Raw genomic sequence first — 25,839 nt, 5'->3', positions numbered from 1 at the left:
CCTATAGGGCTATTTTCTACTAGTGCAATTAACTTTTTTTTAGTATAAGAGTAAATGAATAATGCCAAACAAATTTTAGTATTCAAAATCCTAAACATGAGATTATTTTTGTCGTCTATATTTAACACATGACTCACACCTTCTAGTTCTCATAACATATATTTCACTTTCACAGTTTCCGAACACTCGGAATTTAGGAAGTCGTGACTCGAAAATACATAATAAAATATGACTTCTCTGAAGATATGGAAAACCCAATAATATTGCTAATCTTGTTACATTTGATTAAATTTCTCTGTATTTGTTTTTTTTGTTTTTTTGTTGTTGCCAAAGTTAGGAACGGGCATGGGAAAACTCACACACACGAGTACCATGGGGGTTTGAACCCATAACCACTTGGGAGCACACCAAAAACTTGGGCTAATCCAAACTAACACCCCATTGTCACAATAATTGTTTGATCCAACTACCAAACTGTTTCTTGATATACATTATGAGGTTGCTTGGACAGTAATTAATCAAAATTATTGTAGCAAACAGCTAGGAAAGAAGAAATTTGTAAATTCGTCTAGAAATACATTATAAAAACCATATATCAAAACAAATACAAGGCTCAAATACGTCCCCTCCTCCTGTTGATCCTCTTGGCTGCCTCCACAAACCATTCATGCTTCTTGCTTGTCCAAATGTCCCCAGAAATCACTCCGATTATTAGACCACTAATAATTCCCGGCAGAACCACGTACCAGTCTAGTTCAATTTGAAACCCAGAGTCTTCATCTTCTTCAAAGATTGATGACGGTAGCGGTCTTGAGCTCTCACATTTCTTTGACAAAGGCTTTCCACACAAACCTGAGTTTCCAACATAGGAATCTTCTAGGAATGTACCAAATTGTTGGCCGAGTGGTATAGGCCCCCAAATATGGTTATGGGAGACATTGAAATATGCAAGGAAATTGAGTTGTGCCAAATCACCGGGGATCCTTCCTGTGAGCTGATTTTGAGAGAGATCTAACGATTCAAGAGTTGTCAAGTTCGCTAAAGATAAGGGGATGAGACCAGTGAGAGTGTTGTTGGAAAGGCTAAGGATACGAACGCCTCTTAGATTCCCAATGATACCTGCTGGAATCTCTCCTTCAAATCTATTACTTGAGAAATCTATCAATCTTAAAAGATAAGGGGTCGCAAAATATTTCAACTCAACACCTTTTGCAAAAGTTGTGATTGAGTATGGAACAACGTAGGAATTGTCTAAGTGCTTATCTGAGCTATCTGGCTCCGAAGAGACTTGAAAATAAATTTGGTGGTTCTCATCATCAACAAATTTCATGGAATTCCAATTCTCTAAGTAGTTAGAGGGCAGCATTCCTGAAAAACCATTGTTAGATAAATCAATGATGCACAGCTTTGGGAAGTTATGGTTGGTTGCAGAGACTTCCCAATCATGCCATGAAATCCATGTTGGCGAGTCCTTACTTAGTTAGGATTTTGGTTCCTTACTATGTTAGGACTTTGGTTACTTATCCATTTATCTAGTCCTATTATAATTGAGATTTATTTCCTATTGTAATTTATATTTATTTCCTATTGTAATTTAGATATATTTCCTATTTTATTTAGGGTTAACACATCTTTATACTTGTATAAATACCTCCATATTGGAGAAGAATAATAATATGAGCAAATATGAATATTTGCCCTACTTTGTTTGACATGGTATAAGAGCCTAGGTTTTCTTGTGACCTGTGTTTGCGTTCTCCTTGCAATTTAAGTGCTCTCCTCCCCTCCTCTTCAAGGGGGGGAGGGGGAGTGAAAAGGATATGTTTATTGACGTATTCTCATTACCTTGACGTCTTCACATGAAGATGTTGCTTATTTCTTGACTCCGACGACCTCTTCTCTTCAAGGGGAGAGGATGAGTGAAGAGAAGTTGTGTCTGCGTGAATTAGCTAAAGTTGATATGGAAGAACTGTTGTTGTTGCCTTTGCCGTAGCCGTTGCCTCTACTACCACCGTCGATGTTACCGTTGCCGCTATTGTTGCCGTTGATGTTGCCTTTGTTGGCTTCGCTTTCTGTTGCTATGGTCATTGCCGATGACGTTGCTGTGTTTTGATATGTCTCTACCCTAACCCTAGATACTACCTATTTCTGCTGCACTATACATCTAGCCTATAATCCTAGCCCACCGCCTTCGTCGCCTACCTTGCTATTGTCACCGCTGTTCATCTATTCCGCTGCAATTTAACCACCTATCTGTCATGGATGATTCTGCTATATCTCAGTGTTAGTCAGTGCATGTTTCTCAAGTACCATTGATCATATGGCTCCATCGACCCCTTCTCTTCAGGGGGAGAAGAGGAGTGAAGAGAAGTTGTCTCTACTGTTGCTGGTGCCAATGCCTTGTATTGCTGTTGATGATGCCTGTTATGTCTCTGCCTTGTTGCTCTTGTTGGTGCCAGTATTGTTGCTCATGCCTTTGCTGATGTGTTTCCGTTGTGGTCATGCCCGTTGACCTTGCCTTTGGCTTTGCCTTTCTTTGCCTTGCCGTACCCTATTTGTTAGGGTTTGGCTTTGCCTTGCCATGCCTTACCTTACCCTATTTTTAGGGTAAGGCTTTACCTTTGTCGTGCCTTACCCTATTTTTAGGGTTCTATGCCATGCCTTGCCACCTTGCCTTTGCTTGGCCTTTATTTGCCTTACCCTATTTTTAGGGTTTGGTTACCTTTGCTTTTGCCGTGTTCACAGGGCTTCTGTGTTCTGCCTTACCTATTGTCGTGCTCACAAGGTTTCTGTGTCCTGCCTTATCTACTGCTGTGCTCACAGGGTTTCTGTGTTCTGCCTTACCTATTGCCGTGCTCACAGGGCTTCTGTGTTCTGCCTTATCTACTGCCGTGCTCACAGGGCTTTTGTGTTCTGCCTTATCTGCTGCCGTGCTCATAGGATTTCTGTGTTCTGCTATGTGCCCTATTTTTTAGGGTTTGCTCTTGTGTTTTCGCTGTGAACTTTGCTTTAGTTTGTCACTTGTTTCACTCATGGTTGACGAAAAGACCTTCTCTACAATTGGTGCTTCTCAAGTATGGTGTTCTGTGACTCGATTGTCAAGTTGGGCGTGCGAAATATCTTTGCCCAACTTGAGGGGGAGTGTTGGCGAGTCCTTACTTAGTTAGGATTTTGGTTCCTTACTATGTTAGGACTTTGGTTACTTATCCATTTATCTAGTCCTATTATAATTGAGATTTATTTCCTATTGTAATTTATATTTATTTCCTATTGTAATTTAGATATATTTCCTATTTTATTTAGGGTTAACACATCTTTATACTTGTATAAATACCTCCATATTGGAGAAGAATAATAATATGAGCAAATATGAATATTTGCCCTACTTTGTTTGACAATCCATTATACCTCAAAATGAGCGCCCTTAATGCTGGAAGTGCCCCTAACCAAGATGGGAAGATGTCGCTTATCTGATTGCTTCCAAGGTTAAGAAGCTCTAACTTAGTGCAATTGGCCATTGATCTTGGCACCTTCCCCTGTAACTGATTGTAACTTAAATCAACCATTTTCAAACTATTTTCGCCGGGACATATTTGAGGAATACTGCCGTGAAAAGAATTGTGGTGCAGGTCCAATATTTCCGGAGAGCTGGAGTTCCCCAAACACTTTGGAAGCATGCCACTCAGGCTGTTGTTGGACAAGTCAAGAGCATGTAAATGATTCAAGTTGCAGAAGGAGCGCGAAATATCTCCACTATAATTATTGTCTCTGACAACATAGTTTCTGATTGATAGTGGTGGAATTGGCAATGATCCGTGTAACATATTGGACTGGAGATCCAAAGAATTTAGATTTTGCCATGGGAGAATGACTGGATTTTGGTCAAATCCTGTCAAGAAGTTATAAGAGAGGTAGAGAGCGAACAATGTTTCTCTAGTTGCGTTCCACACCCATTTTGGTATTTGCCCAAGGATGCTGTTGTTACGAAGGTCCAGGTACAACAATTCGTGTTGATTTTTTAAAAATTCTGGAAACTCTGTTAAGTTGCACGAAATCAACTCTAGAGCTTGAAGCTGTGGAAAAGTAGCACCCAAATTGGGTTTGCTCTGCAACAGAGATAACTTGTTGTATGATAATCGCAGGAACTTCAACTTTTTGAGCTTGGAAAACTGATCAAACTCAACAAACCCTCTCAAGTTACTAGAGGAAAGGTCAAGATATTCAAGATTTTTGAGCTGAAAGAGCGACCCAGGAATTTCTCATTGGAAATTGTTACCCATGAGGCTTAGGCTTAGTTTGGTATTGCTGTGCTTTTAAAAAAAACTGCTTCTGCTGTGCTGTGAAAATAAACAGCTATGAAGTGAAGCAGCAAAGTGTTTGGTAATCTATATTTGTAAAAGTGCTGTGAGTATAAAAAGCAGTCTTATAATGTTTGGTAAACTTTTTTATAGAAGTGCTGTGAGAGTGTATAATGACAATAAAGGGCACCATGATGAATTTTTTTTAAAAACCTAAAATTATCATAAGAAATAAAAAATGTATACTTTTTTCTCCCTTTTGTTTCCTCCTTTCTTCTTCCTTTCCAGGCCCCATTCCCTTTTTTTTTCTTTCTCCCTCGTCTGCTTTCTCTTTTCTTCTTCCTTCAGGGGCCCCAATTTTTTTTTTCCTCTCCCTCTTCTCTCCTTCCTCCTTTCTTCTTCCTCTGTTTTTTTCTTTCGTCATCTTCCTCATCCAAAATCTTCAAGACAAAACTTGTTTTTGTTGTGATTTCATACAAATTCTTGTTATAAAGACACCCGTCCCAGTTTTTTTCTTTTCTTCCTCTTTTCCTCTTCCTTCCCAGGCCCCCCATCTCTCAACCTTTTTACCTTTCCTCTTCTCCTCCTTTCTCTTTTCTTCTTCCTTCCAAGACTTCTTCCCTTCCCATGTTTTTTTTTTATTTCTTCCTCTTTACTTCTACCTTCCCAGCAACCCCCGCCCTCTTTTTTTTTAATTTTATAAATTTCTTCGTCTTTTCTTCTACATGCCCACCTCTTGGGGATTTGATTTTCTTTTGCTGAATGAGATAATTGGTTGGTAATCTGGGTGTTGAATTTTTTGTTGCCGTAGAGATAATTGGTTGGTAATCTGGGTGCTGAAGGAGATCTTCTAGGTTTGTAAAATAGGAAGCTGGGTTGGTGGGGTTTTGGGTTGAGTTGGTAGCTTTGAGGGATTGAGGAAGGGAAAAAGTTGCAGAGAGAGGATGATATTCTGGGTCTGTAAAATAGGGAGGTGGGTTGGTGAGGTTTTGGGTTGAGATGGTAGCTTTGACGGATTGAGGAAGGGGAGCAAGTTACAGAGAGAGGAGAGGATGAGGCGAGCAATCCAGAAAATAAAAAAGGAACGACACTTGGGAGGTTCGAACTCGGGATGATGAGGATATAACATGTAATTGTGTGAAACAAATAAGGGCAATATGGGCAATTTGAAATTTTCATTTAAACCTCCGCATGCTTCTCCTCGCAGCAGTTTTCAGAAGCAGCTCCCCACCTGCTTCTGTTTTTCAGCTTTGAATGACAGCAACTTATTAAATAAGCAGCTTATTTTTGTTTTACCAAACACCCAAATCTCCAAAACTTTTTTTTTAAGCTGCTTATTTTTTAAGTTAAGCAATACCAAACTAAGCCTTAGAGTACGTAATTGGGTCAGGTTAGCCACAAAAGATAGGAATTCTCCCTTTATGCCAGTATTCTCAGGGCCCAAAGTGTAGAGCTTGGTTAGCTTTCCAACCTAGGCCTGGGCACGATTCGGGTCGGGTTGAATTTTGAGTGACCCGTGGGCCGAACCGAGTAAAATATCGGTTCTCGGGTTGGATCGGATCCAAATCAAAAGCCGAAAATGGGCCGAACCAGCTAACCCGATAGGCTCAGGTTCGGTTCAGGCTTTTTGGTCGGTTTTGGGCTTTAGCCCACTACTAGTTATTTTTAAGCCCAAATAATCTTTAGTTCAGTATTAACTGGCCCAAATCATTTTTTTCTACTCTTTTTTTTTTTTTTTTTGTGAATATATTTTTCTACTCTTTCAATTTTCAAATGCTGAACTCATTCAAATTATAAATAATACACCCACACAAATAATAAAGCAAGAAATCCAAATTATAACGATTACAACCCATGACAAAAAAAATAACAAATATCCCTTCAAAACATCAGCATCCATCCATCCAAAAGTTTTGACAAAGCAAGCTGCATTCATCTGTCCAAAAATACACTTGTATCAGTCAACAATCAATCACCAAACATATAATTTCAGTAAAAATAGAAATAAATTTTTTGCTTATCTTCAAAACCATTCAAAGTTTAACAAATGAATATGCCAAAAATCATGAACTACTCCTGAACAAGAAACAGATAAACAACAAAATTATATAACCTCATATTAGAGCTTTATAAAAGCAAACATAGGCACCAGAAGAAAATTATCATCTATCTTTAACTAATGGCCTCTCCACTGTGATGACAAATATGAACAATCTGAAGACCATGAACATCACTACAGTGCATGTATATTTAATATACAATCCAAAACTAAGTTCATAAAATTAGACAAAACAGACGAAAATGAACTCAGGAAATTAGAGAGGAGCTGACTGGAAAGCAGCTGTGTTGTAGGGTAGAGGTTTTTTTGTTTTTTGTTCTTTCTTTTTTTGGTGGCCCCCTTGGCCATTGTGTTCTGTGTTCGTTCTTTCCTTTTTGAATGATAAAGTTTCTTTTCAAAAAAAAAAATCAATGGTGAGAAGAAGTGAATATGAATTATGAAAAAAAGATGTCTACTTCAGATCTGAAATTAAAAGAAAACACAGTATAGTTAAAAGAAGAAGAAGAAAGAGGAACTTACCAAAGCCAAAGCCAAAGCCATAGGGGGACATGAGCTGCTTGTTGGCCATGATAATTCCCACAGAGCTCACAATATTCATGCCCCACGCTCCTACATCAGACCATAACTAAAAGTCTCATAAGATGCAAACTAAGAAAGAAACATAAAACTACATAAATAATAGACCTACCATGGTAGTCAAGTTCTTGTTTTGTTCTTCCAGATCTGCTTGAGAGATGTTTATATTAGGTTAGGGAGACGATAGAGCTAGGGAGACGATAGATCTGCTTGTTTTGTTCTTTGAGAGATGGAGAGCGGCGAAAAAAATTAATTGAGATGGAGGCTGGCTGCTAGTTAGGTCAAGAGGAGATGTTTATATTAGGTTAGAGTAATCTAGTGCAAGCAAGCGCACGGTACAAGCACATTTTAGGCAATAATATCATGCCATGTGTCAAATTTATATATAATTAAATAATAGGCGGTTCAGTTCAGGTCCACCGGTTCAAAAGAATTTGGAACCGAGGGCCGAACCGTTGACTTCGGTTCGGGTCAGGTCCAACGTTGACTTTTTCGGTTTGGTCAAAAAAACCTTATTTTTCGGTCCGGTTTGGTTTGGTTCGGTCGGTTCATTCGGTTCATCGGTTTTTATGCCCACCCCTATTCCAACCCATGACCAAGAATCAGTAACTTGGCATGTGGAAAAATTATTGGGAACGCCATAAAATGAAGACATGTCTAGGATTTTCGTCCCCCCCAAAAAAAAAAGACATGTCTAGGTAACTGAGTGGGGTAAGGTTTCCTAGGGAAGATGGAACAAGGGAGGAAAATTGACAGTAGGAGATGTCCAACACACTTAAGACATGAAGGTTTCCGAGGGAGCCAGGAAGTTGGCCAGAGAAATTCGTGTAGGCAACACCCAATTTCTTGAAGAAATTACTCCTGTTAAAGGTGGGAAAATAGCCTGTTAGCTCTGGGTTAGAACTCACATGAAGAACCTCTAAGTTTGGTAGGTGGAAAATGCCTACTGGGAATTCCCCATTCAACCCACAAGTGTCAAGTTGGAGAGATGTGAGAGAAGATGCATTGACCAAGATATCAGGCACAGTGGAGTATATGTGTACCCAACTAAGATGAAGTTGTTTTATGTTGGTCAAGTTTTGAACCAGGCTTCTCATGTTTCCCTTGGTCAGTTTCAAAGGTTAATATCAGGATAAAGTTTCTGAAAATTGAAAGACAAATCAAGGGTAGACAGCTTCGATAGCATTGAAATTTCTGATGGAATTTCTCCGGAAAACAAGGAATTTGAAAGGTTGAGATATGTTAGACTCGAAAGATCATCACCGAACCTTGATGGTATTTGAGAGAAATTGAAGTGATTATTGTTAGTAAAGTCAAAGACAAAACATAGACATCCCTAAATGGCTTGTCTACCACCTTGTTACTTTTCCTTGTTTTCATATTCCTTGTTTTAGGGATGGAAACTCTCCATGTTTCCCTCCATGTCTTGTGCATTGTTTGTAACTAATAATCACCTTGTATACTTGTATATCTAACCCTTCACTAAGTAAGAAACTCAATTGGCAGATTTGAATTCTCTGCAAAACCTATCTTGTTCTTCTTATTATACATTCTCAACTCTCTCAATTACACTATATTTGGCATGGTATCAGAGCAATCGATTTTGGTTGCCTCTGCATAACCTTGTTCTTGCCTAAATCTCTACCTATCCTTGCCCATAATTTGCTGTTATATTATTCCTACCTCATACTTTGCCTTGCCTCAAAATTGGTCTTGATCACAAGCCCTTTTTGTGCTCTTGTTTGCTGAAGTTTTAAGCTATTTCTTCCTCTACATCCTTTTATATACTTACCTCATGGGTGACACCAACGACTCCATCAACGACTCCACGGACGACTCCTCTAAAATCGACTCCACCAAGATCGACTCCACAACACCACCACCACCCCGGTCCTCTCATGACTACTCTCCAATTACTCCTGATAAGTTGGATGGGTCCAACTATCCTGCATGGTCTCGTAGTGTTCGCTTGGCCATCACTGCTCGTCGTATGGCTGGTTTCATTAATGGTAAAAAGATTGCCCCTGCCATTGATGATCCTAGCTATGAAGCTTGGGATGAAGACAACTGTTTGGTGCAGTCATGGCTCCTCAACTCCATGACCAAAAATGTACGTGCCTTATTTGATCACTGCTCAACGGCTTATGCGGTGTGGGACGCAGCTCGGAAGACATATACTGTCACACAGAATAGCTCCAAGTTGTACCAACTCCGTCGTCAGTCAGTCACCACCTCTCAAAGTGGTGAACCTGTGAATGTATTCTACGAAAAATTACACATAATATGGCAGGAAATTGACAGCCTCCGTCCCTGCAAACATACCAATCCCGATGATGTGGCTCTTCACCAACAAGCACTTGAGGTGGAACGTGTGTACGATTTTTTGGGAGGACTCGATCCCAACTTTGATTCCGTTCGTAGTCGGATTCTTGCCATGAATCCGCTTCCAGCAGTCATTGAAGCTTATGCACTAGTGGTAGAAGAAGATAATCGCCAATCTTCCATGCTTGGCGGTGGGAGTGCAATGGCGGTCAAGCCATATCGGCCACCACACCGTACGTCCTCCGGACTTCCCCCCCGGGGTCCCAAAACTGACAATGCAAAGGGAACTGAGAAGTGCACTCATTGTGGTGGTGATCATCTTGTTGAGAAGTGCTTCAAGCTTCATGGTTATCCTGAGTGGTGGGATGCTTTCAAATCCCGCAACAAAACACCCAAGGCAGCATGTGTTATAACTACCGATGCCTCTCCATCTTCCACCCTACTCTCCGACTCCGAATCAGGTACACAACCCACTACATGGATAATTGACACAGGTGCCACTGATCATATGACTTTTGACTCTACTATGTTTTCCACAATATCTTCTAAGTCTCGTCATCCTTACATCACTAGTGCCAATGGAGTCCCCTCTAATGTTGCTGGTGAAGGAACTATATCACTTTCCCCTTCCTTATCTTTATCTCATACACTACTTGTTCCCTCCATCAATTGCAATTTGCTGTCTGTTGGAAAATTACTTGACTCACATAACTGTTATGCCACATTCTATCCTTCCCATTGTCTTTTTCAGGACCTCACGACTCACGCGACGATTGGGCATGGTAAACGAAGAGGGGGGTTGTATTCCTTGACGGTCTCTTCACCACCAAGGGCAGCTCATACTCAAGGTTCCAGCTCACAAGCTCGCAATCAACATCAGATTTGGCTTTGGCATCGTCGTCTAGGACATCCATCCTTTGGCTATCTTCAACGTTTGTTTCCGTCTTTGTTTCGTGGCCTAGATCATTCTCAGTTTCAGTGTGAAACCTGTGTATTGGCCAAAAGCCATCGAACTGTTTTTCCCTTAAGTGATAATAAAACGGAATTCCCTTTTGATTTGGTTCACTCTGATGTTTGGGGTCCTGCTAAAGTTTCTTCCAATGGCAAAAGATGGTTTATTACATTTATTGATGATTGTACTCGCATGACTTGGGTATATTTACTAGCTCATAAAAGTGACGTTTCCGCTGCAATCCGTGAATTTCATGCTATGATTACCACACAGTTCCAAGCTTCCATCAAAGTATTCCGGTCTGATAATGGTGGGGAATATGTGAACAATGTCTTGGCACATTTCTTTCGAGACCAAGGCATCATTCATCAAACCTCCACATCTTTCACTCCGCAACAAAATGGTGTCGCAGAGCGAAAGAATCGACAATTACTTGAGGTTACTCGTGCTTACATGCTGGATAAATCGGTCCCTCACTACTTATGGGGACATGCCCTTCTTTCTGCAGTATATGTAATTAATCGAGTGCCGAGTAGTGTTTTGAAGTTTGAAACTCCACTGAACACCTTGGCTCGTCATGTCTCTCTTCCTACAGTCCTCAAGCTGCCTCCTCGCATATTTGGTTGTGTTGTATATGCTCATGTTCCATCTCATCAAAGAAGTAAGCTGGACCCTTGTGCCATTCGATGTGTGTTCGTTGGGTATGGATCAACTCAAAAGGGATACAAGTGTTACCATCCTCCTACTCGTAAGCTCTTTGTCACTATGGATGCCACATTTCATGAAGATTTATCCTACTTTAAAGCTGCTATGCCCCCTTCTCTTCAGGGGGAGAGAAGGAATGAAGAGAAGGAAGAAAAGGAAGAAAATATCCAAGTCTGTGACAAAACGACCGGTCGCAACCCAGAAGCGATCGGTCGCTTTCCTGAAACGACCGGTCGCACTGACCACAGCGACCGGTCGCATTGCTCCAGCGATGATGAAGATCGACTCTGTGACAAAACGACCGGTCGCAACCCAGAAGCGACCGGTCGCTTTCCTGAAACGACCGGTCGCACTGACCACGACCGGTCGCCTTGCTCCAGCGATGATGAAGATCGACTCTGTGACAAAACGACCGGTCGTAATCCAGAAGCGACCGGTCGTCGTGACAAAACGACCGGTCGCACAGAATCCAGCGACCGGTCGCCAAGCACCAGTGAACTTCAAAATTTGGACAGCGATGAAGGTATTGGAAAATTGTCGTTCTTATTTGGTGAAGATCCCGGAGGAGACAATTCAAATGGTTGCTGCGATCAACAACAAAATACAACCCCTTCTTCTCAACCATCGGACCAGTCGTCTCGTGATGAGGAAACACTTGAGGTAATTCCCGAAGCACCTAATGCTATACCATACACTCTCCCACCTAGGACCACTAGAGGAAAACCCAAGCCTCAATATTGTCCTGACCTTACTGCCAAATCTAAATATCCCATTAATAACCATGTTTCAACTCATAGATTGTCAAAGTCATATGCATCATTTGTCAATCAATTATCTACTGTATGTGTTCCAAATAAGTGGCAGGATGCTATAACAGATTCCAGATGGGCTGAAGCAATGGCGATTGAAATGGAAGCTCTGGAAAAGAATTCTACATGGGAAATGGTCCAGTTGCCACAAGGGAAGAAACCAGTTGGATGTCGGTGGATATACACCATTAAATACAAAGCTGATGGATCCATAGATCGATACAAAGCTCGATTAGTGGCCAAAGGGTATACACAAACATATGGAATTGACTACCAAGAGACATTTGCACCTGTTGCCAAGATCAATACCGTACGTGTTCTCATGTCATTGGCTGCAAACCTTGATTGGCCACTTTTGCAGTATGATGTAAAGAATGCATTTCTTCACGGGGAATTGCAAGAAGAAGTGTATATGGAACCACCACCAGGGATCTCCATGGCACTTGGTCCCAACACCGTGTGCAAGCTGAGAAAATCATTATACGGGCTAAAGCAGTCACCACGAGCCTGGTTTGGAAAATTCACAGATTCTATGAAGCGCTTTGGGTACACTCAGAGCCACTCGGATCACACTTTATTCTTAAAGCGTCGTGGTGACAAACTTACGGCCCTTATCATCTATGTTGATGATATGGTGGTTACCGGTAATGACAATGAAGAAATGAAGAATCTGCAGAAGCTCCTTGCTAGTAAATTTGAGATGAAGGAATTAGGTGAGTTACAATATTTTCTTGGCATAGAAGTTGCTAGATCAACACATGGCATATTTCTATCCCAACGAAAATATGTGTTAGACTTGTTAACAGAAACTGGAATGCTTGATTGTAAGCCAGCTGACACACCTATTGAGCAGAACCACAAGTTAGGGATGTATCCAGACCAAGCACCCACTGACAAAGAAAGGTATCAAAGATTGGTTGGGCGACTGATTTATCTATCACACACACGCCCCGACATAGCTTATGCTGTGAGTATGGTGAGTCAGTTTATGCATCAACCAAGTGAGGCACACATGAATGCAGTAACTCGGATCATGAGGTACTTGAAGGCTGCCCCTGCCAAAGGGTTGATATTCTCCAAACATACACATATGAACCCAGAAGGATACACAGATGCGGATTGGGCAGGATCCATCACAGATAGACGTTCTACTTCTGGATACTTTACATTTGTGGGGGGCAACTTAGTCACTTGGAGAAGTAAGAAGCAAAAAGTTGTGGCTAGATCAAGTGCTGAAGCAGAATTTAGGGGAATGGCTCAAGGAGTTTGTGAATTGCTCTGGTTACGGAAATTACTGAAGGATCTGGGAATTAAACCATTGAAAGCTACAAACTTGTACTGCGACAATAAATCAGCTATCGAGATAGCACATAACCCAGTACAACACGACCGTACCAAACATGTGGAAGTCGACCGACACTTCATCAAAGAGAAACTAGAAAGGGGTATAATCAAGTTTCCATTTGTAAACTCGGAAAACCAACTTGCTGACATCTTGACGAAGGCCGTATCAAGTAAAGTTTTCCATGACTCACTGGACAAGTTGGGCATGCGTGATATCTTTGCACCAACTTGAGGGGGAGTGTTAGTAAAGTCAAAGACAAAACATAGACATCCCTAAATGGCTTGTCTACCACCTTGTTACTTTTCCTTGTTTTCATATTCCTTGTTTTAGGGATGGAAACTCTCCATGTTTCCCTCCATGTCTTGTGCATTGTTTGTAACTAATAATCACCTTGTATACTTGTATATCTAACCCTTCATTAAGTAAGAAACTCAATTGGCAGATTTGAATTCTCTGCAAAACCTATCTTGTTCTTCTTATTATACATTCTCAACTCTCTCAATTACACTATATTTGGCAATTATCTGAGAGGTCAAGCCTCTGCAAGTGAACAAGGCGGAAGAGAGTGTTGCTGGAATTGATAGAACCGTAGAGACAGCTGCTACGGAGATCAAGGCCGACAACATGGCCAAAGTCTTCATCACACTCAACACCATCCCATGAACAACAATTACTCCGATTCCCATCTCCTTCTCGCGTCCAAAATGAAACCTTCGGATAAGCAAGAGGATCTGCAGAAACAGACTTGCTAATTGCAAAGCTTTCCTTGAACTGCAGCAAGGCTGAGCACTCATCAACCTGGCCAAGTGCCTGAGTCTGTACAAGTGAAAAACAGTGAGTGGCATTGAGTAATAGCAAAAGAAAACAACGTACAGAAATAAACTTTGACGGCCACGATTCCATTCCCATATCACAGCTATGCTTTCTGATTATGGAAATGCTTATGGCTCTTACGTAATTAAGGATGGAGAAATCCACCTCCTTTTATAGACACAGCTCATGCAAAATAATCAAGGAAAATGGGGATGCTTGATGAGCGGTGATCAATCACCCCAAGACTTGAAGTCAAGTCGTCTGCAGGATTGATATTTATCTTGCTAGAAACATTGTTTCACAGTCAGAGTCTTTTGCATGTAACCCAAATGTGTTGTCTGCTGAGGAGGGCATTTCCCTCCTCCACTCTCTTTTATTTCCCTTTTATTCTTTTAGGTGAAAAAAATATTGTGGTGACTTGGTCTGAGTCATGCTTAGGTCTAAGCACCCCTTACATTTTTAATCTAATTCCTCAAATCCAATCACTTTACCCCGCATTTGAAGAAGTGTACTGCAATCTCCCTATTCATTTTTTTTTAAATCATTGTTGTCAGTTTGGCATCTTTGTTTGCAATACGTCCAGTGGTGGTTCTACATGGAGGGCGGACAAGGCTACAGCCTGGCCCAAAATTTTCCAACCAAAAAAAGTACATATCTTTATCCCAACCCAAAAAATAATAATATATATATATAAAGCAAAAGGCAGAGAATGGTTAAACATTCAAATAGCAGAAAATTCTCTTGGTTAATTCAAATATTAAGAATTGAAATTATTAATTAAATGAAGATAATGTGGTAAATTCATATTTTTTCATATTAAAAAAAATTAAAGTTAAAAACAAAATCAGATAATATGTCCTACTTTTATGGAAAACTACCCATGTTATCTTTTCTTAATTCTAAAAATAAAATAAAAAATAAAAAATAAAAAAGAAAACCAAAGGGGCTAGTAATAATAAAAGAAACGCTATAACTGCCTAGTTGATCTCTTCTATTCTCTACCTTTTGGCATCAACTTTTCTGCATTTGAGGAGGGTAAGGTTAATTACATCCCCTAACTAAGTGTATATTTTTATGTTTATTAATAAAATTTACTTGTGCAGTTGAGTTTAGTATGTAAATTTTGCCTAATCATCTTTGAAATCATGGTTCCACCACTAAATCTGCCTCATGTTCTACATTTTCTTCGAGGCTAAATGAGTGGTTTATTATTTGGGCATATAAGTTGTTTTAGAAGTTTAGTGGGCGTTTGGTATCCTATTTAAATAGGGAACCAAAAAACTTTGATTTTTCTTAAAAACAAGGAGTTCTTAAATCTATTTTCAAGATTCAAAAACTTGTTTGGTATGCAACTTGAAAACTATTTTCAAATCTTAAAAATTTGAGAACTTGTGGGTTGTTAGAAAAAAACTGAAAAAACATATATTTTTTGTTTTTAATAATTGGGGTTTTTTTAGTTGTTCTTGAGTTTGAGTTTTTAAAAATAGGCTACCAAACAGGTTTTTTTGTTTTGGACTAAAATTCTGTTTTTGAGTTTAAAAAGTTAGATTCAAGTTGAATACCAAACAGGCCCTTAGTTCTTTTGGGTTTTGTGAGTTTGGCTTTGGATCATGTATTTTTAAGAACTTTTCCTATTAAGAGAGGCGATAACATATTAAACTCACACACACTATACAGATGCTAAAACTCAAACCCAAAACCTTTCTTGGAGAGAGCATTTGCTCCGAACCACTTTAATAGTGGGTACTTTGCTCGATCATGCTTAATTTTAGTGATGTAGTCTATACGACTTTTATTCCTTTTTTCTAGTACAAGCAATAGGCTAAACTAAAGGTGAGAGGGATTTCTCACACACGCACAAATATGATGGCATGGGGGTTCGAACTTGAGACCTTAGGTCTGCAAATTAAGATCCTTTTTCACTAGGCTAGACCCTGTTGGCGACTTTTATTCCTTTTATTTTTTGGTTTTGCTGGTTTTGTAGTCTTTTTTAGTTTGGTGTTTTTATTGTCTTGTAGGGTTTGGTGGCTTCTTTTGTTAGTTGTTTCTACTATTGAAATTGATCAAAATTTGTTATTTGACATAGTACTTTTTAAAAAAATTAAGAAATGGATGTAACCAAAAACAATTTAATAAATGGATGGAGCACAACTTTTCTGTTAAATCATTAAAATGATATTATTTTTTGGTATTATGATGATCAAAAATCTATATATATAAAGCGAAAGGCAGAGAATGGTGAAACATTCAAAATACTAGAAAATGCCCTTGATTAATGCAAACATTAAGAATTGAAATTATTAATTAAATGAGGATTATATGGTAAATTCACACTTTTTCATATTTAAAAAAATTAAAATTAAAAGAAAAATAAGATAATGGCCTATTTTTATGGAACATAACTACCCATTATCTTTTTTAATTCTAAAATAAATGTTAATTTTTTAAAAAAAACCTCTCGCAGGCGCGGAAGCACGTGTGGAGAGGTTAGTAATAATTAAAGGAAAAAAATTGACACTTCGGACCATATTAATTTTGCTTATCTATATATATAACAAAAAATAAAGAATGATAAAATATTCAAAAACCCAAAAAATATCTTTGATTAATCAAAGTGCTAAAAGACTACAAATTAATATAACATGGGTAAAATGTTAAAACATTAATTTGATCAATTATCTATATATATATCAAACAAAATGCAGAGAACGGTGAAACATTCAAAATACCAGAAAATGTCCTTGGTTAATTCAAACATTAAGAATTGAAATTATTAATTAAATGAGGATAATATGGTAAATTCACATTGTTTTCATATTAAAAAAAAATTAAAATTAAAAACAAAATCAAATAAGATGTCCTACTTTTATGGAACATAACTACCCATTTCTTAATTCTAAAAATAAAATAAAAAATAAAAAATAAAACCAATTGGCATATGCGTGAGCATGTGCACGCATGTGCCAAGGGGCTAGTAAAATATAAAATAAATTCCACCTAAGTAATTATATGGAGGAAGTTACTACTCCCCACTTCATCCACATTCCTCTTTTTTACTTCTATTCACCCGTTTTGATTTGTCTCCTGTGATGGTAGGGTATGTAGGAATTTTCAAAATATTTTTCCAAAGTTCATTTGAATATTAAACATGCATTTAATCAAATTAATCGCAGCGGAAGTCTAAGGTGGTTGTTTAAATTCAAAAACAAAACTTCTTCCAAGTATCTTAAGCCATGAACATTGATATGTTTTTCATAAATGAAAATTCAAGAGAAAAGATAAGATCTAATTACCCTTGAAGCAATTATATGAACCAATTTGTGTTTGGTCTTCTCTTGATGATTTCCTCTTTGTTGATCTCCTCTTTGATCTTTGATCTTTGCTCCTTTATCTTTCTCCTCCATGTGAGCCACAAAAGTATATGGCCTCTAAGTCTCCACACCAATGGAACCTTGAGATGAGAAGAAGTATCTTGAGAATACTTGGATGCTAGTGCAAGATTCTCAAGATTGGTTTCAATCTAAACCACTTTGAAAGATGAAAGTGTTTCACTCTTGAAAACTCTCTTTTTCTCTCTTTGATCTCCCAAACCCATTTGGTTGATGTTGGATTGTGTTTGTGTGTTAATGAGCTTATGGAAACAATTCCCATACACATTCACTTAAGCATTTTCGGCCAAAACCCATTGGGCTTCCAAAATTGGGCCTTATGACACTTAAACCATAATATTTAGGTGTCTTAAGCCCTTGGGCTTGATACCCAACCATTTGGGCTTTCCGTTAACTATTACCGAGGCCCAAATACGTTTTTACACGTAGTAAATCATCCACATCAAATCAATCAAATTGATTTCCTCATTCTCATTTGTATTACTCAAAGTTAACCATTTAAGGTGTGCGATCCATTAGGTTCTAATTAGCAAGGCAGTGGGAAAATATTAGAACTCTTTCTAACCAACTGGAATTAAAACCCCTTTTTAATTCTTCCTTTATTTGGATCGATCACAATCAATCCTAGGACTTCCACAAGCCAAGAGTGACATCTAGCAATATATCAAGGCTACCCAAGCTAACCAGAATAGATGAAGAACCTATTCAGTTGGAATTGCAATGCAATACGGTCCTTCTCTTATACAATGTTTCAAATCATATTATTAGGGTACGGATTGATTATGTCAAACCCCTAATATGATTTATAACCTCATGTGATTCAAAAGAACATGATTAAGAACAACTTTCTAAATCAAGCTCAAAATACTTTGGCCAAAGATTTACTGAATCACATCTTGAAACATTCTCCTTCTTTATCGAAAGTAGAGATTCCTTATTGTACATTCACATGCCCCTATGATGAATTAAGATATCCCAACAACACTTAAGACAAATCTTTTACGGCTTGCCTTTAAGAGCTATCAAAGATCAATAACGCATCACAGGACAACCATGATGCCTCAGGTCTAAGGACTAATTTGCATTATTGCAACTATGAGTTCTCGTTTGACATATAGATAAATACTCCATACGAGAACTACGGTTGATCGCGTTCAGTGTACTCATTCACTAATGAGCACCCACATACTTGTATTAGTGTCAACTACACAAATGGTTTGAGACTAACCATCCTCCCAATTGAGCATACATAATATGCGCTAATCTTGACGGTTTATCAATGCCCATTTGATAACCTATGATTAGGAACATTTTGGGATACTACAATTAGAGATTAAAGGTCTCATGAATCTAATCTTCTTTAGATTACTTTATCTCTTATTTAGCATACCTTGGACATTTGTTTCTTTACACGATGTAAAAGATAACAAATTAAATTTGCCCTTTATATATCATATACGAAATGTATTCTAAGGAGATCACATCAAATGTATTGGCTCTTAGGGCACATTTCTAACAGGGTAAAGTTCCCCATTATCTTGAAAACCATTAATTGGTCGACAAGTCAACTTTCTTTAGTGTGCGAGCGTGCCACTGCTAGCAATAAAATTCTAGCAGACTTCTTTAAAAATAGATAACTTGCGCCCCAAGTTACTGATTTCTAAACAAACGATTGTGAATTTGGGTGAGGAATATCTCCCAAGTAAGTTCTTTTCTTGCCTCAGACTGGTGAGGATTTCACAATTTTTCACAGTATAAAACGGATAGTTCTGGCCAAAATAGATGGTGAGAAAATGGATTACTTTTAGAAAGAACTCTCTTTTACAAGACTCAAAAAGGAAAAACTGACTCCGAGAAGAGAAAAAGACGTCTGGGCTTCCATTTCTGCCTGGGCAGATGCTTCTAATCCGGGCTGGATTGGATATGACTCTACTGGACTGGACTGTCAACAACTTGAACTGATCTGTTTCAGCTGCAAATCGATGCCAACGTTCGAGTATGGCAGAGCTTTCAATCTATTTCAGACCCTGGAATGGCTTTGGTCGGGCAGAATTGGAACTTCTTTAGTTTGGAAGAGGCAGAAGTGGCTGGAACTGACTACTGAGCTGGAGCTTTACTATTGTTTGTACCATATTTGACCCTCCACTCATACAACGACACGTGGATCATAGAAAGTCATCCACGCCCCCAAGGCCTCGAACAATCGGCATCGGCTACCGATGGCATTGTCTCGAAGCTGCGAACAGCCAGTACAGGCCCAGCTCGTCTACAATCGGCATCCCTTACCGATTATACAGAATCAACCTCGAAGTACCCGCCCAAAATATCTAAAGACTCTTGTCGACCTCGTAAGGCCCTCCCACGAGTCCCACATCGAAAATGAGTACTAAGAGTATACAAAATCCCCTCTATAAATAGGCCCCTTCACTACAATACAGGGGTAAGACTTTTCAGCTTGACTTTTATACTTTTATATGGTCAACAGCAAGAGCTCTTAGAAACAAACTTACTTTGGCATCGGAGGGTCTTAGGCTGGTTCCACACCGGTTCCATAGACCTCACGAGTCTCAACTCTCTTCTATTCAGGATCTGCATCCAAGGACAAGAAGAATCTACATCTATCATTCAATCGATCTGCTAGATCGTCCTCACCACTTGTAAGTTGCACTCATCTCTATCTGTTCAGTTTTAGTGCCAACAGATTGGCGCCATCTGTGGGAATCGCTTATCGATTAACCCATATCTCAAAAAGCTCTGAGACCAAAAAATGAATCCATCTTCGGTCCTCCCTGCCGATGGTCCTATCCTTGGCCTCGGCAGCGAGCCAAGTCTAGCTCCCTTGCTTCAGATGCCATGAACAGAAACACCTGCTCGACCGACCACCCTGGAGGCTCGTATGGAGACCCTACAGCAGGATATGGCAAAGATGCAGGAGCACAACAATATTCTCGCCTCTAAACTGGATGACACCCAGAGGCAGCTGCATCATCAACAAACACTCTCCGCCCAGTTGCAGAACGATCGGGAACCAACCACACAGCTTCGGCAGGAGAAATCGTTTAAAAGCGTACGGAAGCCCACTGTCCAGGATAGAGGGAAGCAGCAAGCCGCACACGAACCGACTGTCTCCCGAAGACTGTTCGTGCCCACACCAAAGGAGCGCCATCCCGAATATCGAGTTTATTCCGATTGCCGCGATAGGATCAACGATTGGCGGAGGGAACAGCAGTCCTCACCCATCCAGGTCCGGGCGAAGCTCGACGATCCACGCCTGGAGGCACTTGGACCAAAATCCCCCATACGCCAAAGGTACAGTACGATCGGCCTGGAAGAAATGGACGAATCAGATTACGTTCCAACATCTCCAGGAACCACCATCTCATCAGCGGGGCCCTCTACAAAACACTACAGCCACCGATCGAACCAGGACAACGATCGTCGAAGGGGAGATTACGTGAGAAGCCCCAGCCGAACGGCAGACCAAGGAATACGAGGCCACAATGCTGGCCAACGCACGGGGAACTGAGCGATTGAGCCCTTCGGTGACGATCTTCCCTCTACCGATCCAACCATTCGCCTCCTCTTACAGAAGATGAACCGCATTGAAGAGGAACAGAACCAGGCTCGGACACCAACGTGGGGAACGGTACAGCCAGGGCCATTCACCGATCGAATCCGGACGTTCACACATGAGAAAGAGGTCCAAGCACTCCGAATATCGTTCTACTCAGGGGTGGAAGATCCCGTTACCCACATTCATACCTTCCAATCAGCTTTGGGTTGCAAAGGACTGACGGATGAAGGCCAATGTTTACTATTCCCCTCCACCCTGACCGGAGCCACTCTGAATTGGTTCTACCGAATGGAGCCAGATACGGTTGACACTTTTAATCAGTTGAAGCAAACCTTCCTCAACCATTTTATGATTCAGACCGATCGCCTGTATTCCGCCGATGACCTCTATACCGTTCGGCAGCAGGACGATGAGCCCCTGCGAGAGTATGCGGCTAGGTTCAGCCATGAGTACTCCCGATGTCCAGAAACTGACGATAGGGCAACCTTCGGTGCCTTCAAAAGCGGCCTACGGTCGTCTCAGTTTCGTTATCTGGTCCACAGCAGTAACTGGACCACCTACTCCGAATTAATGAAACAGGCAGCTATCCACGCCAAGGCCGAGCACTTCAACTCCAAAGGATCGGCTTCGACCCTACCAAACAAAACGGTACCAACCGGTCAGCCTTCGACACAACACTATGACCGATTCCCGGCGGATCCGGCGACAAATCAGGCCCCCTACCGAACGGCACCCCCTGCCCCTGCTTTTTCCGCGCCACGAAACAAACGGAAGGACTACTTCCGAGATCGGCAGGACACCAACAAAAAGGGCAAGGACTCCGGTAGGCGAAGCGACTTCGGCGAGCCGAAGAGGAATTGGCCAGAGGAAATCTTCACTTTGTTCAACGCTACTTATGAGCATGTTCTCCTGACCGAAGGGGACATGATACCGAAGCCGAACAAACGGAAGCTTCCTCGGCAGAGCGAGGACACTGGTGTGTTCTGCCAATACCATCAATACAATGGCCACGACACGAAATCATGTATCGCACTTCGTAAAATTGTCGAACGCCTCATCAACGACGGCAAGCTGGATCAGTACTTGAGCACTAAACCAGCATCGAACAAACCATCGAATCGGCAGATCAATATGATTAGTGGGGGAACACCCATTACCGAAACTAGCAACCGATCCGTCAAGGATTATGTTCGTGCCATTCGGTACCCCCAGATCCTCAACGTAGCAGAAGGCCGCAATGACAAATTCCGGTGAATCGGTTGGGAGCCTATTACCTTTTCTGAAGAAGAAGAGCGAGGCATCATCTTCCCCCACACTGATCCCATGATCATCCGAGCTGACATTTCAGATTTCGACGTAGGCCGAATCCTCATCGACACCGGCAGTTCGGTCAATGTACTATTCACCGACGCTTCCAATGCCCTCGGCATAGATCCGCAACATCTGAACAAAGACATCACCCTTCTCCTAAGCTTCTCTGGTGACGTGATCGAACCAATCGGCAGTGTCCTGCTTCCGTTTGCGGTTGGCACCATTCCCAGACGAACGATCATCTATACTCACTTTTTGGTGGTCGATTGCCCAACAACGTATAATGCCATCATCGGCAGGACAGCGCTCACCAGAATGAAAGCCATGCTGTCACCACACATGCTCCTCCTCAAGTTCCCCACCCACGCTAGCGTAAGCCAAGTGCGAGGGGATCAGTTGAGTGCACGGACATGTTACGTTTCAGCAACCAAAGGTTCGGCACGAGCAACGCCTCGCGAAGCATACTCGGTAGCTGCTAACGCTACTGTGCCGAACGGCAGAAGGGCGGACAAACCGGATGATCCCAGGGATGAAGCTGTCACCCCACAAGCACAACCCGTTGAAGATTTGGAATCGGTCGTCCTCTCCGAAATAGAGCCCGACCGACAGGTTCGAATCGGTACCACCTTGAGTCCGGCACTGCGTACTGACTTCATTGCCTTCTTGCGCGCCAATACAGAAGTCTTCGCTTGGTCGTACGATGACATGCCTGGCATCGCCCCGAGCGTCATCAGCCACAGGCTCAGCATCTGCCCCACTTTCAAACCCATCATGCAGAAACGGCGGGCCTATGATACCGAACGGTATGAAGCAATGAGAATCGAGGTGGAGAAACTGCGAACAATCGGCTTCATCCAGGAAGTCACTTACCCAATTTGGTTGGCCAATTCGGTGCTGGTCAAGAGGTCGAGCGATGCCTGGCGAACGTGTCAGGACTATACCGATTTAAACAAGGCTTGCCCCAAAGACAGCTTTCCTCTGCCACGGATCGATCAGATGGTAGACGCAACAGCTGGCCATGAACTTCTTAGCTTTATGGACGCATACTCAGGCTACAACCAGATATTCATGAACCCTGCCGATCGCGAACATACAGAATTCATCACCGACAAGGGACTTTACTGCTACACAGTCATGCCATTCGGCTTGAATAACGCTGGGGCAACCTACCAGCGCTTGGTCAACAAAATATTCTCTGAACCCATCAGCACCTCGATGGAGGTTTATGTGGATGACATGCTGGTCAAAAGCAAAACAGCCGATTCTCACCTCCACAACCTCTCCCTCATGTTCAGCGTCCTAAAGAAGTACAACATGCGGCTCAACCCAAGTAAATGTGCCTTCGGCGTCTCCTCGGGCAAATTCCATGGCTTCATGATCAGCCAACGAGGCATCGAAGCCAATCCTGAAAAAATCCATGCCTTGCTCGACATGCAGATTCCGAAGACTCAGAAGGGTATCCAGAGCCTCACGGGGCATGTCGCCTCTCTGGCTCGATTTATATCCAAGGCTACCGATCGGTGTGCCCCTTTCTTTAAACCCCTAAAAGGAAGCAAACGGCAGATTGTCTGGACCGCCGAATGCGATCACGCTTTCCAAGACCTCAAGGCCTATATGAGCAGGGCGCCCCTGTTATCCACCCCTCTTCCTGGCGAAGAGTTAATTCTCTACCTATCAGTATCGGCAACGGCATTAAGCTCTGTGCTCATTCGCAAGCCGAATGGCATAGAGCTTCCAATTTTCTATACCAGCCACGCCTTGCAGGATGCCGAGATCCGGTACCCTGAGCTGCAAAAGCTTGCCTATGCTCTTGTTCTCTCAGCACGCAAGCTTCAGCCGTACTTCCAGGCTCACAGCGTTACCGTTCTCACTAATCAGCCTCTACGCCAGATACTACAAAGACTGGAGACATCAGGTCAGCTAGTGAAGTGGGCAATTGAACTCAGCGAATTCGACATCCACTATCGCCCTCGGCCTGCCGAGAAGGGACATGCCGTGGCTGATTTCATCTCCGAAATGACTACATCTGAAGGACCCAATCCAGACATTACCGTTTTGGAATTAGCAGCATCATTCGCCCATCCAACCGAGGGAACATTCATTTCATCAATCCCTCTGTGGACTCTCTATGTAGGCGGCTCGTCCAACCGACAAGGCAGCGGGGCCGGCTTAGTTCTCAAAGCCCCTGATCAAACTACCATCGAGTACGCCATCCGATTCCAATTCCAAGCTTCCAACAACGAAGCCGAACATGAAGCTCTTTTAGCAAGCCTTCGGCTCGCCAAGGAAATGGGTGCTCGACAACTGAAGATATGTAGCGACTCACAACTTGTCGTTAATCAGGTGTTGACTGAATTCGAGGCCAAGGATACTTCCATGGCAGCCTACTTGACGCATGCCCACCGATTGCTAAGCCACTTTGACGCGTATCAGGTTCAACAGATCCCCATATCTGAGAACAGCCACGCCGATGCCCTGTCACGCCTGGCATCGGCAATCGACGACAACATAAGTCGCCACGTGCCGATCGAAATCCTCGCTCGGCGCAGCACTACCGAAGACGAGGTACATGCCGTTCGGCAGGACCCAAGCTGGATAGATCTGATATATGCTTACCTCTCAAGCGGAACGCTACCAGACGACAAAACTGAGGCCAAAACTCTCTGCCGCCCATCGACACGTTACTTAATCTTAAATCAAGTTCTCTATCGGCGTGGCCATTCCTTGCCATTGCTTCGGTGTATAACCTCGCAGTAGGGGAACTACGTCTTACGAGAGATTCATGAAGGAGCCTGCGGGGACCATTCTGGGGCCCGATCTCTGGCCTTCAAGACGATTCGGCAAGGGTATTACTGGCCGACACTCCATACCGATGCCATCGCGCTCGTCCAAAGGTGCGATCAATGCCAGCGTTTCGGTTCAGTTCCAAAACTGCCTGCCGAACCACTCACTCCGATTGTTAGCCCATGGCCCTTCGCTCAATGGGGTTTAGATCACATCGGCCCCATGCCCCAAGGGATGTAAAGTTGACCGAAGCCGAAGCCTTGGCCACAATCACCGCAGCCAAAGTTGAACATTTCGTATGGAAGAATATTATCTGTCGATTCGGGCTCCCGAACGCAATCATCACCGACAACGGCAAACAATTCGACTCCTCTCAGTTCCGGCATCTATGCCACTGATTCGGCATCACCTTGTTCTTCGCATCACCAGCACATCCACAATCAAACGGCCAGGTAGAAGCCATCAACAAAATCATCAAGAAAACGCTGAAGAAGAAGCTCGGGGCAGCTAAAGGAGCCTGGCCCGATCTCCTTCCGGAAGCGCTCTGGGCCATCAACACCTCCTACCGACGATCGACCGGCGAAACACCGTTTTCCCTTGCTTTCGGTACCGAAGCTGTTGTCCCAGTCGAGATCAACGCACCTTCGTGCCGAACGGCATCTTACAAACCCTAGCAAAACGAAGCCCTGCTCACTCTCAACCTGGACCTCATTGATGAACACCGTTCCCAGACTCAGCTTCGGAATGCTGCCTACAAACAGAGGACCTCTCGCTACTACGACTCGCGCGTCAGACGCCGATCGTTCAAAGTGGGAGACTGGGTTTTACGCAAAGTTTCTCTCGCCACCAAAGACTCGAACGACGGCACCCTTGGTCCATCCTAGGAAGGTCCTTATGAGGTC

At 42.1% G+C, this 25,839-nt stretch overlaps 1 protein-coding gene, 1 long non-coding RNA gene and 1 pseudogene across 3 annotated transcripts; 1 reads left to right on the top strand and 2 right to left on the bottom strand.

Moving 5' to 3' along the window:
- Positions 1-609: 609 nt before the first annotated feature.
- LOC110749966 (receptor-like protein 6) lies at positions 610-14,003 on the bottom strand (annotated as a pseudogene).
- On the bottom strand, positions 6,065-7,223 carry LOC110772579 (uncharacterized). Of its 2 annotated transcripts, none has more exons than XR_015834478.1 (3): positions 7,046-7,223; positions 6,877-6,982; positions 6,065-6,234 (listed from the first exon to the last, which is right to left on the bottom strand). It is a non-coding gene; the product is annotated as an uncharacterized LOC110772579 (long non-coding RNA). The 2 variants fall into 2 exon arrangements; XR_002529123.2 differs by having other exon boundaries at positions 6,877-6,966; positions 7,046-7,222.
- Positions 14,004-22,165: 8,162 nt separating the features above from the next.
- On the top strand, positions 22,166-24,910 carry LOC148295975 (uncharacterized). Its single transcript, XM_088250663.1, has 2 exons — positions 22,166-23,081; positions 23,205-24,910. Exons 1-2 carry the CDS (start codon positions 22,166-22,168, stop codon positions 24,908-24,910), a joined length of 2,622 nt encoding a protein of 873 aa, XP_088106789.1.
- The last annotated feature ends 929 nt before the right edge of the window (positions 24,911-25,839 follow it).

Source organism: Prunus avium, chromosome 3 (assembly GCF_965620075.1).
Source record: "Prunus avium chromosome 3, drPruAviu1.hap1.1, whole genome shotgun sequence".
NCBI classification, from domain to species: domain Eukaryota; kingdom Viridiplantae; phylum Streptophyta; class Magnoliopsida; order Rosales; family Rosaceae; genus Prunus; species Prunus avium.
Note: the sequence above shows the minus strand (reverse complement) of the source record. Positions and strands in the feature narration are given on the sequence as shown.

Excerpts from the sequence above, each read along its gene's own strand:
- LOC148295975 (XM_088250663.1), top strand. The coding sequence starts at position 22,166 with ATGATCATCCGAGCTGACATTTCAGATTTCGACGTAGGCCGAATCCTC. Across the intron at positions 23,082-23,204 it reads GAGCGATGCCTGGCGAACGT|GCTACAACCAGATATTCATG; the intron begins GTCAGGACTATA and ends ACGCATACTCAG.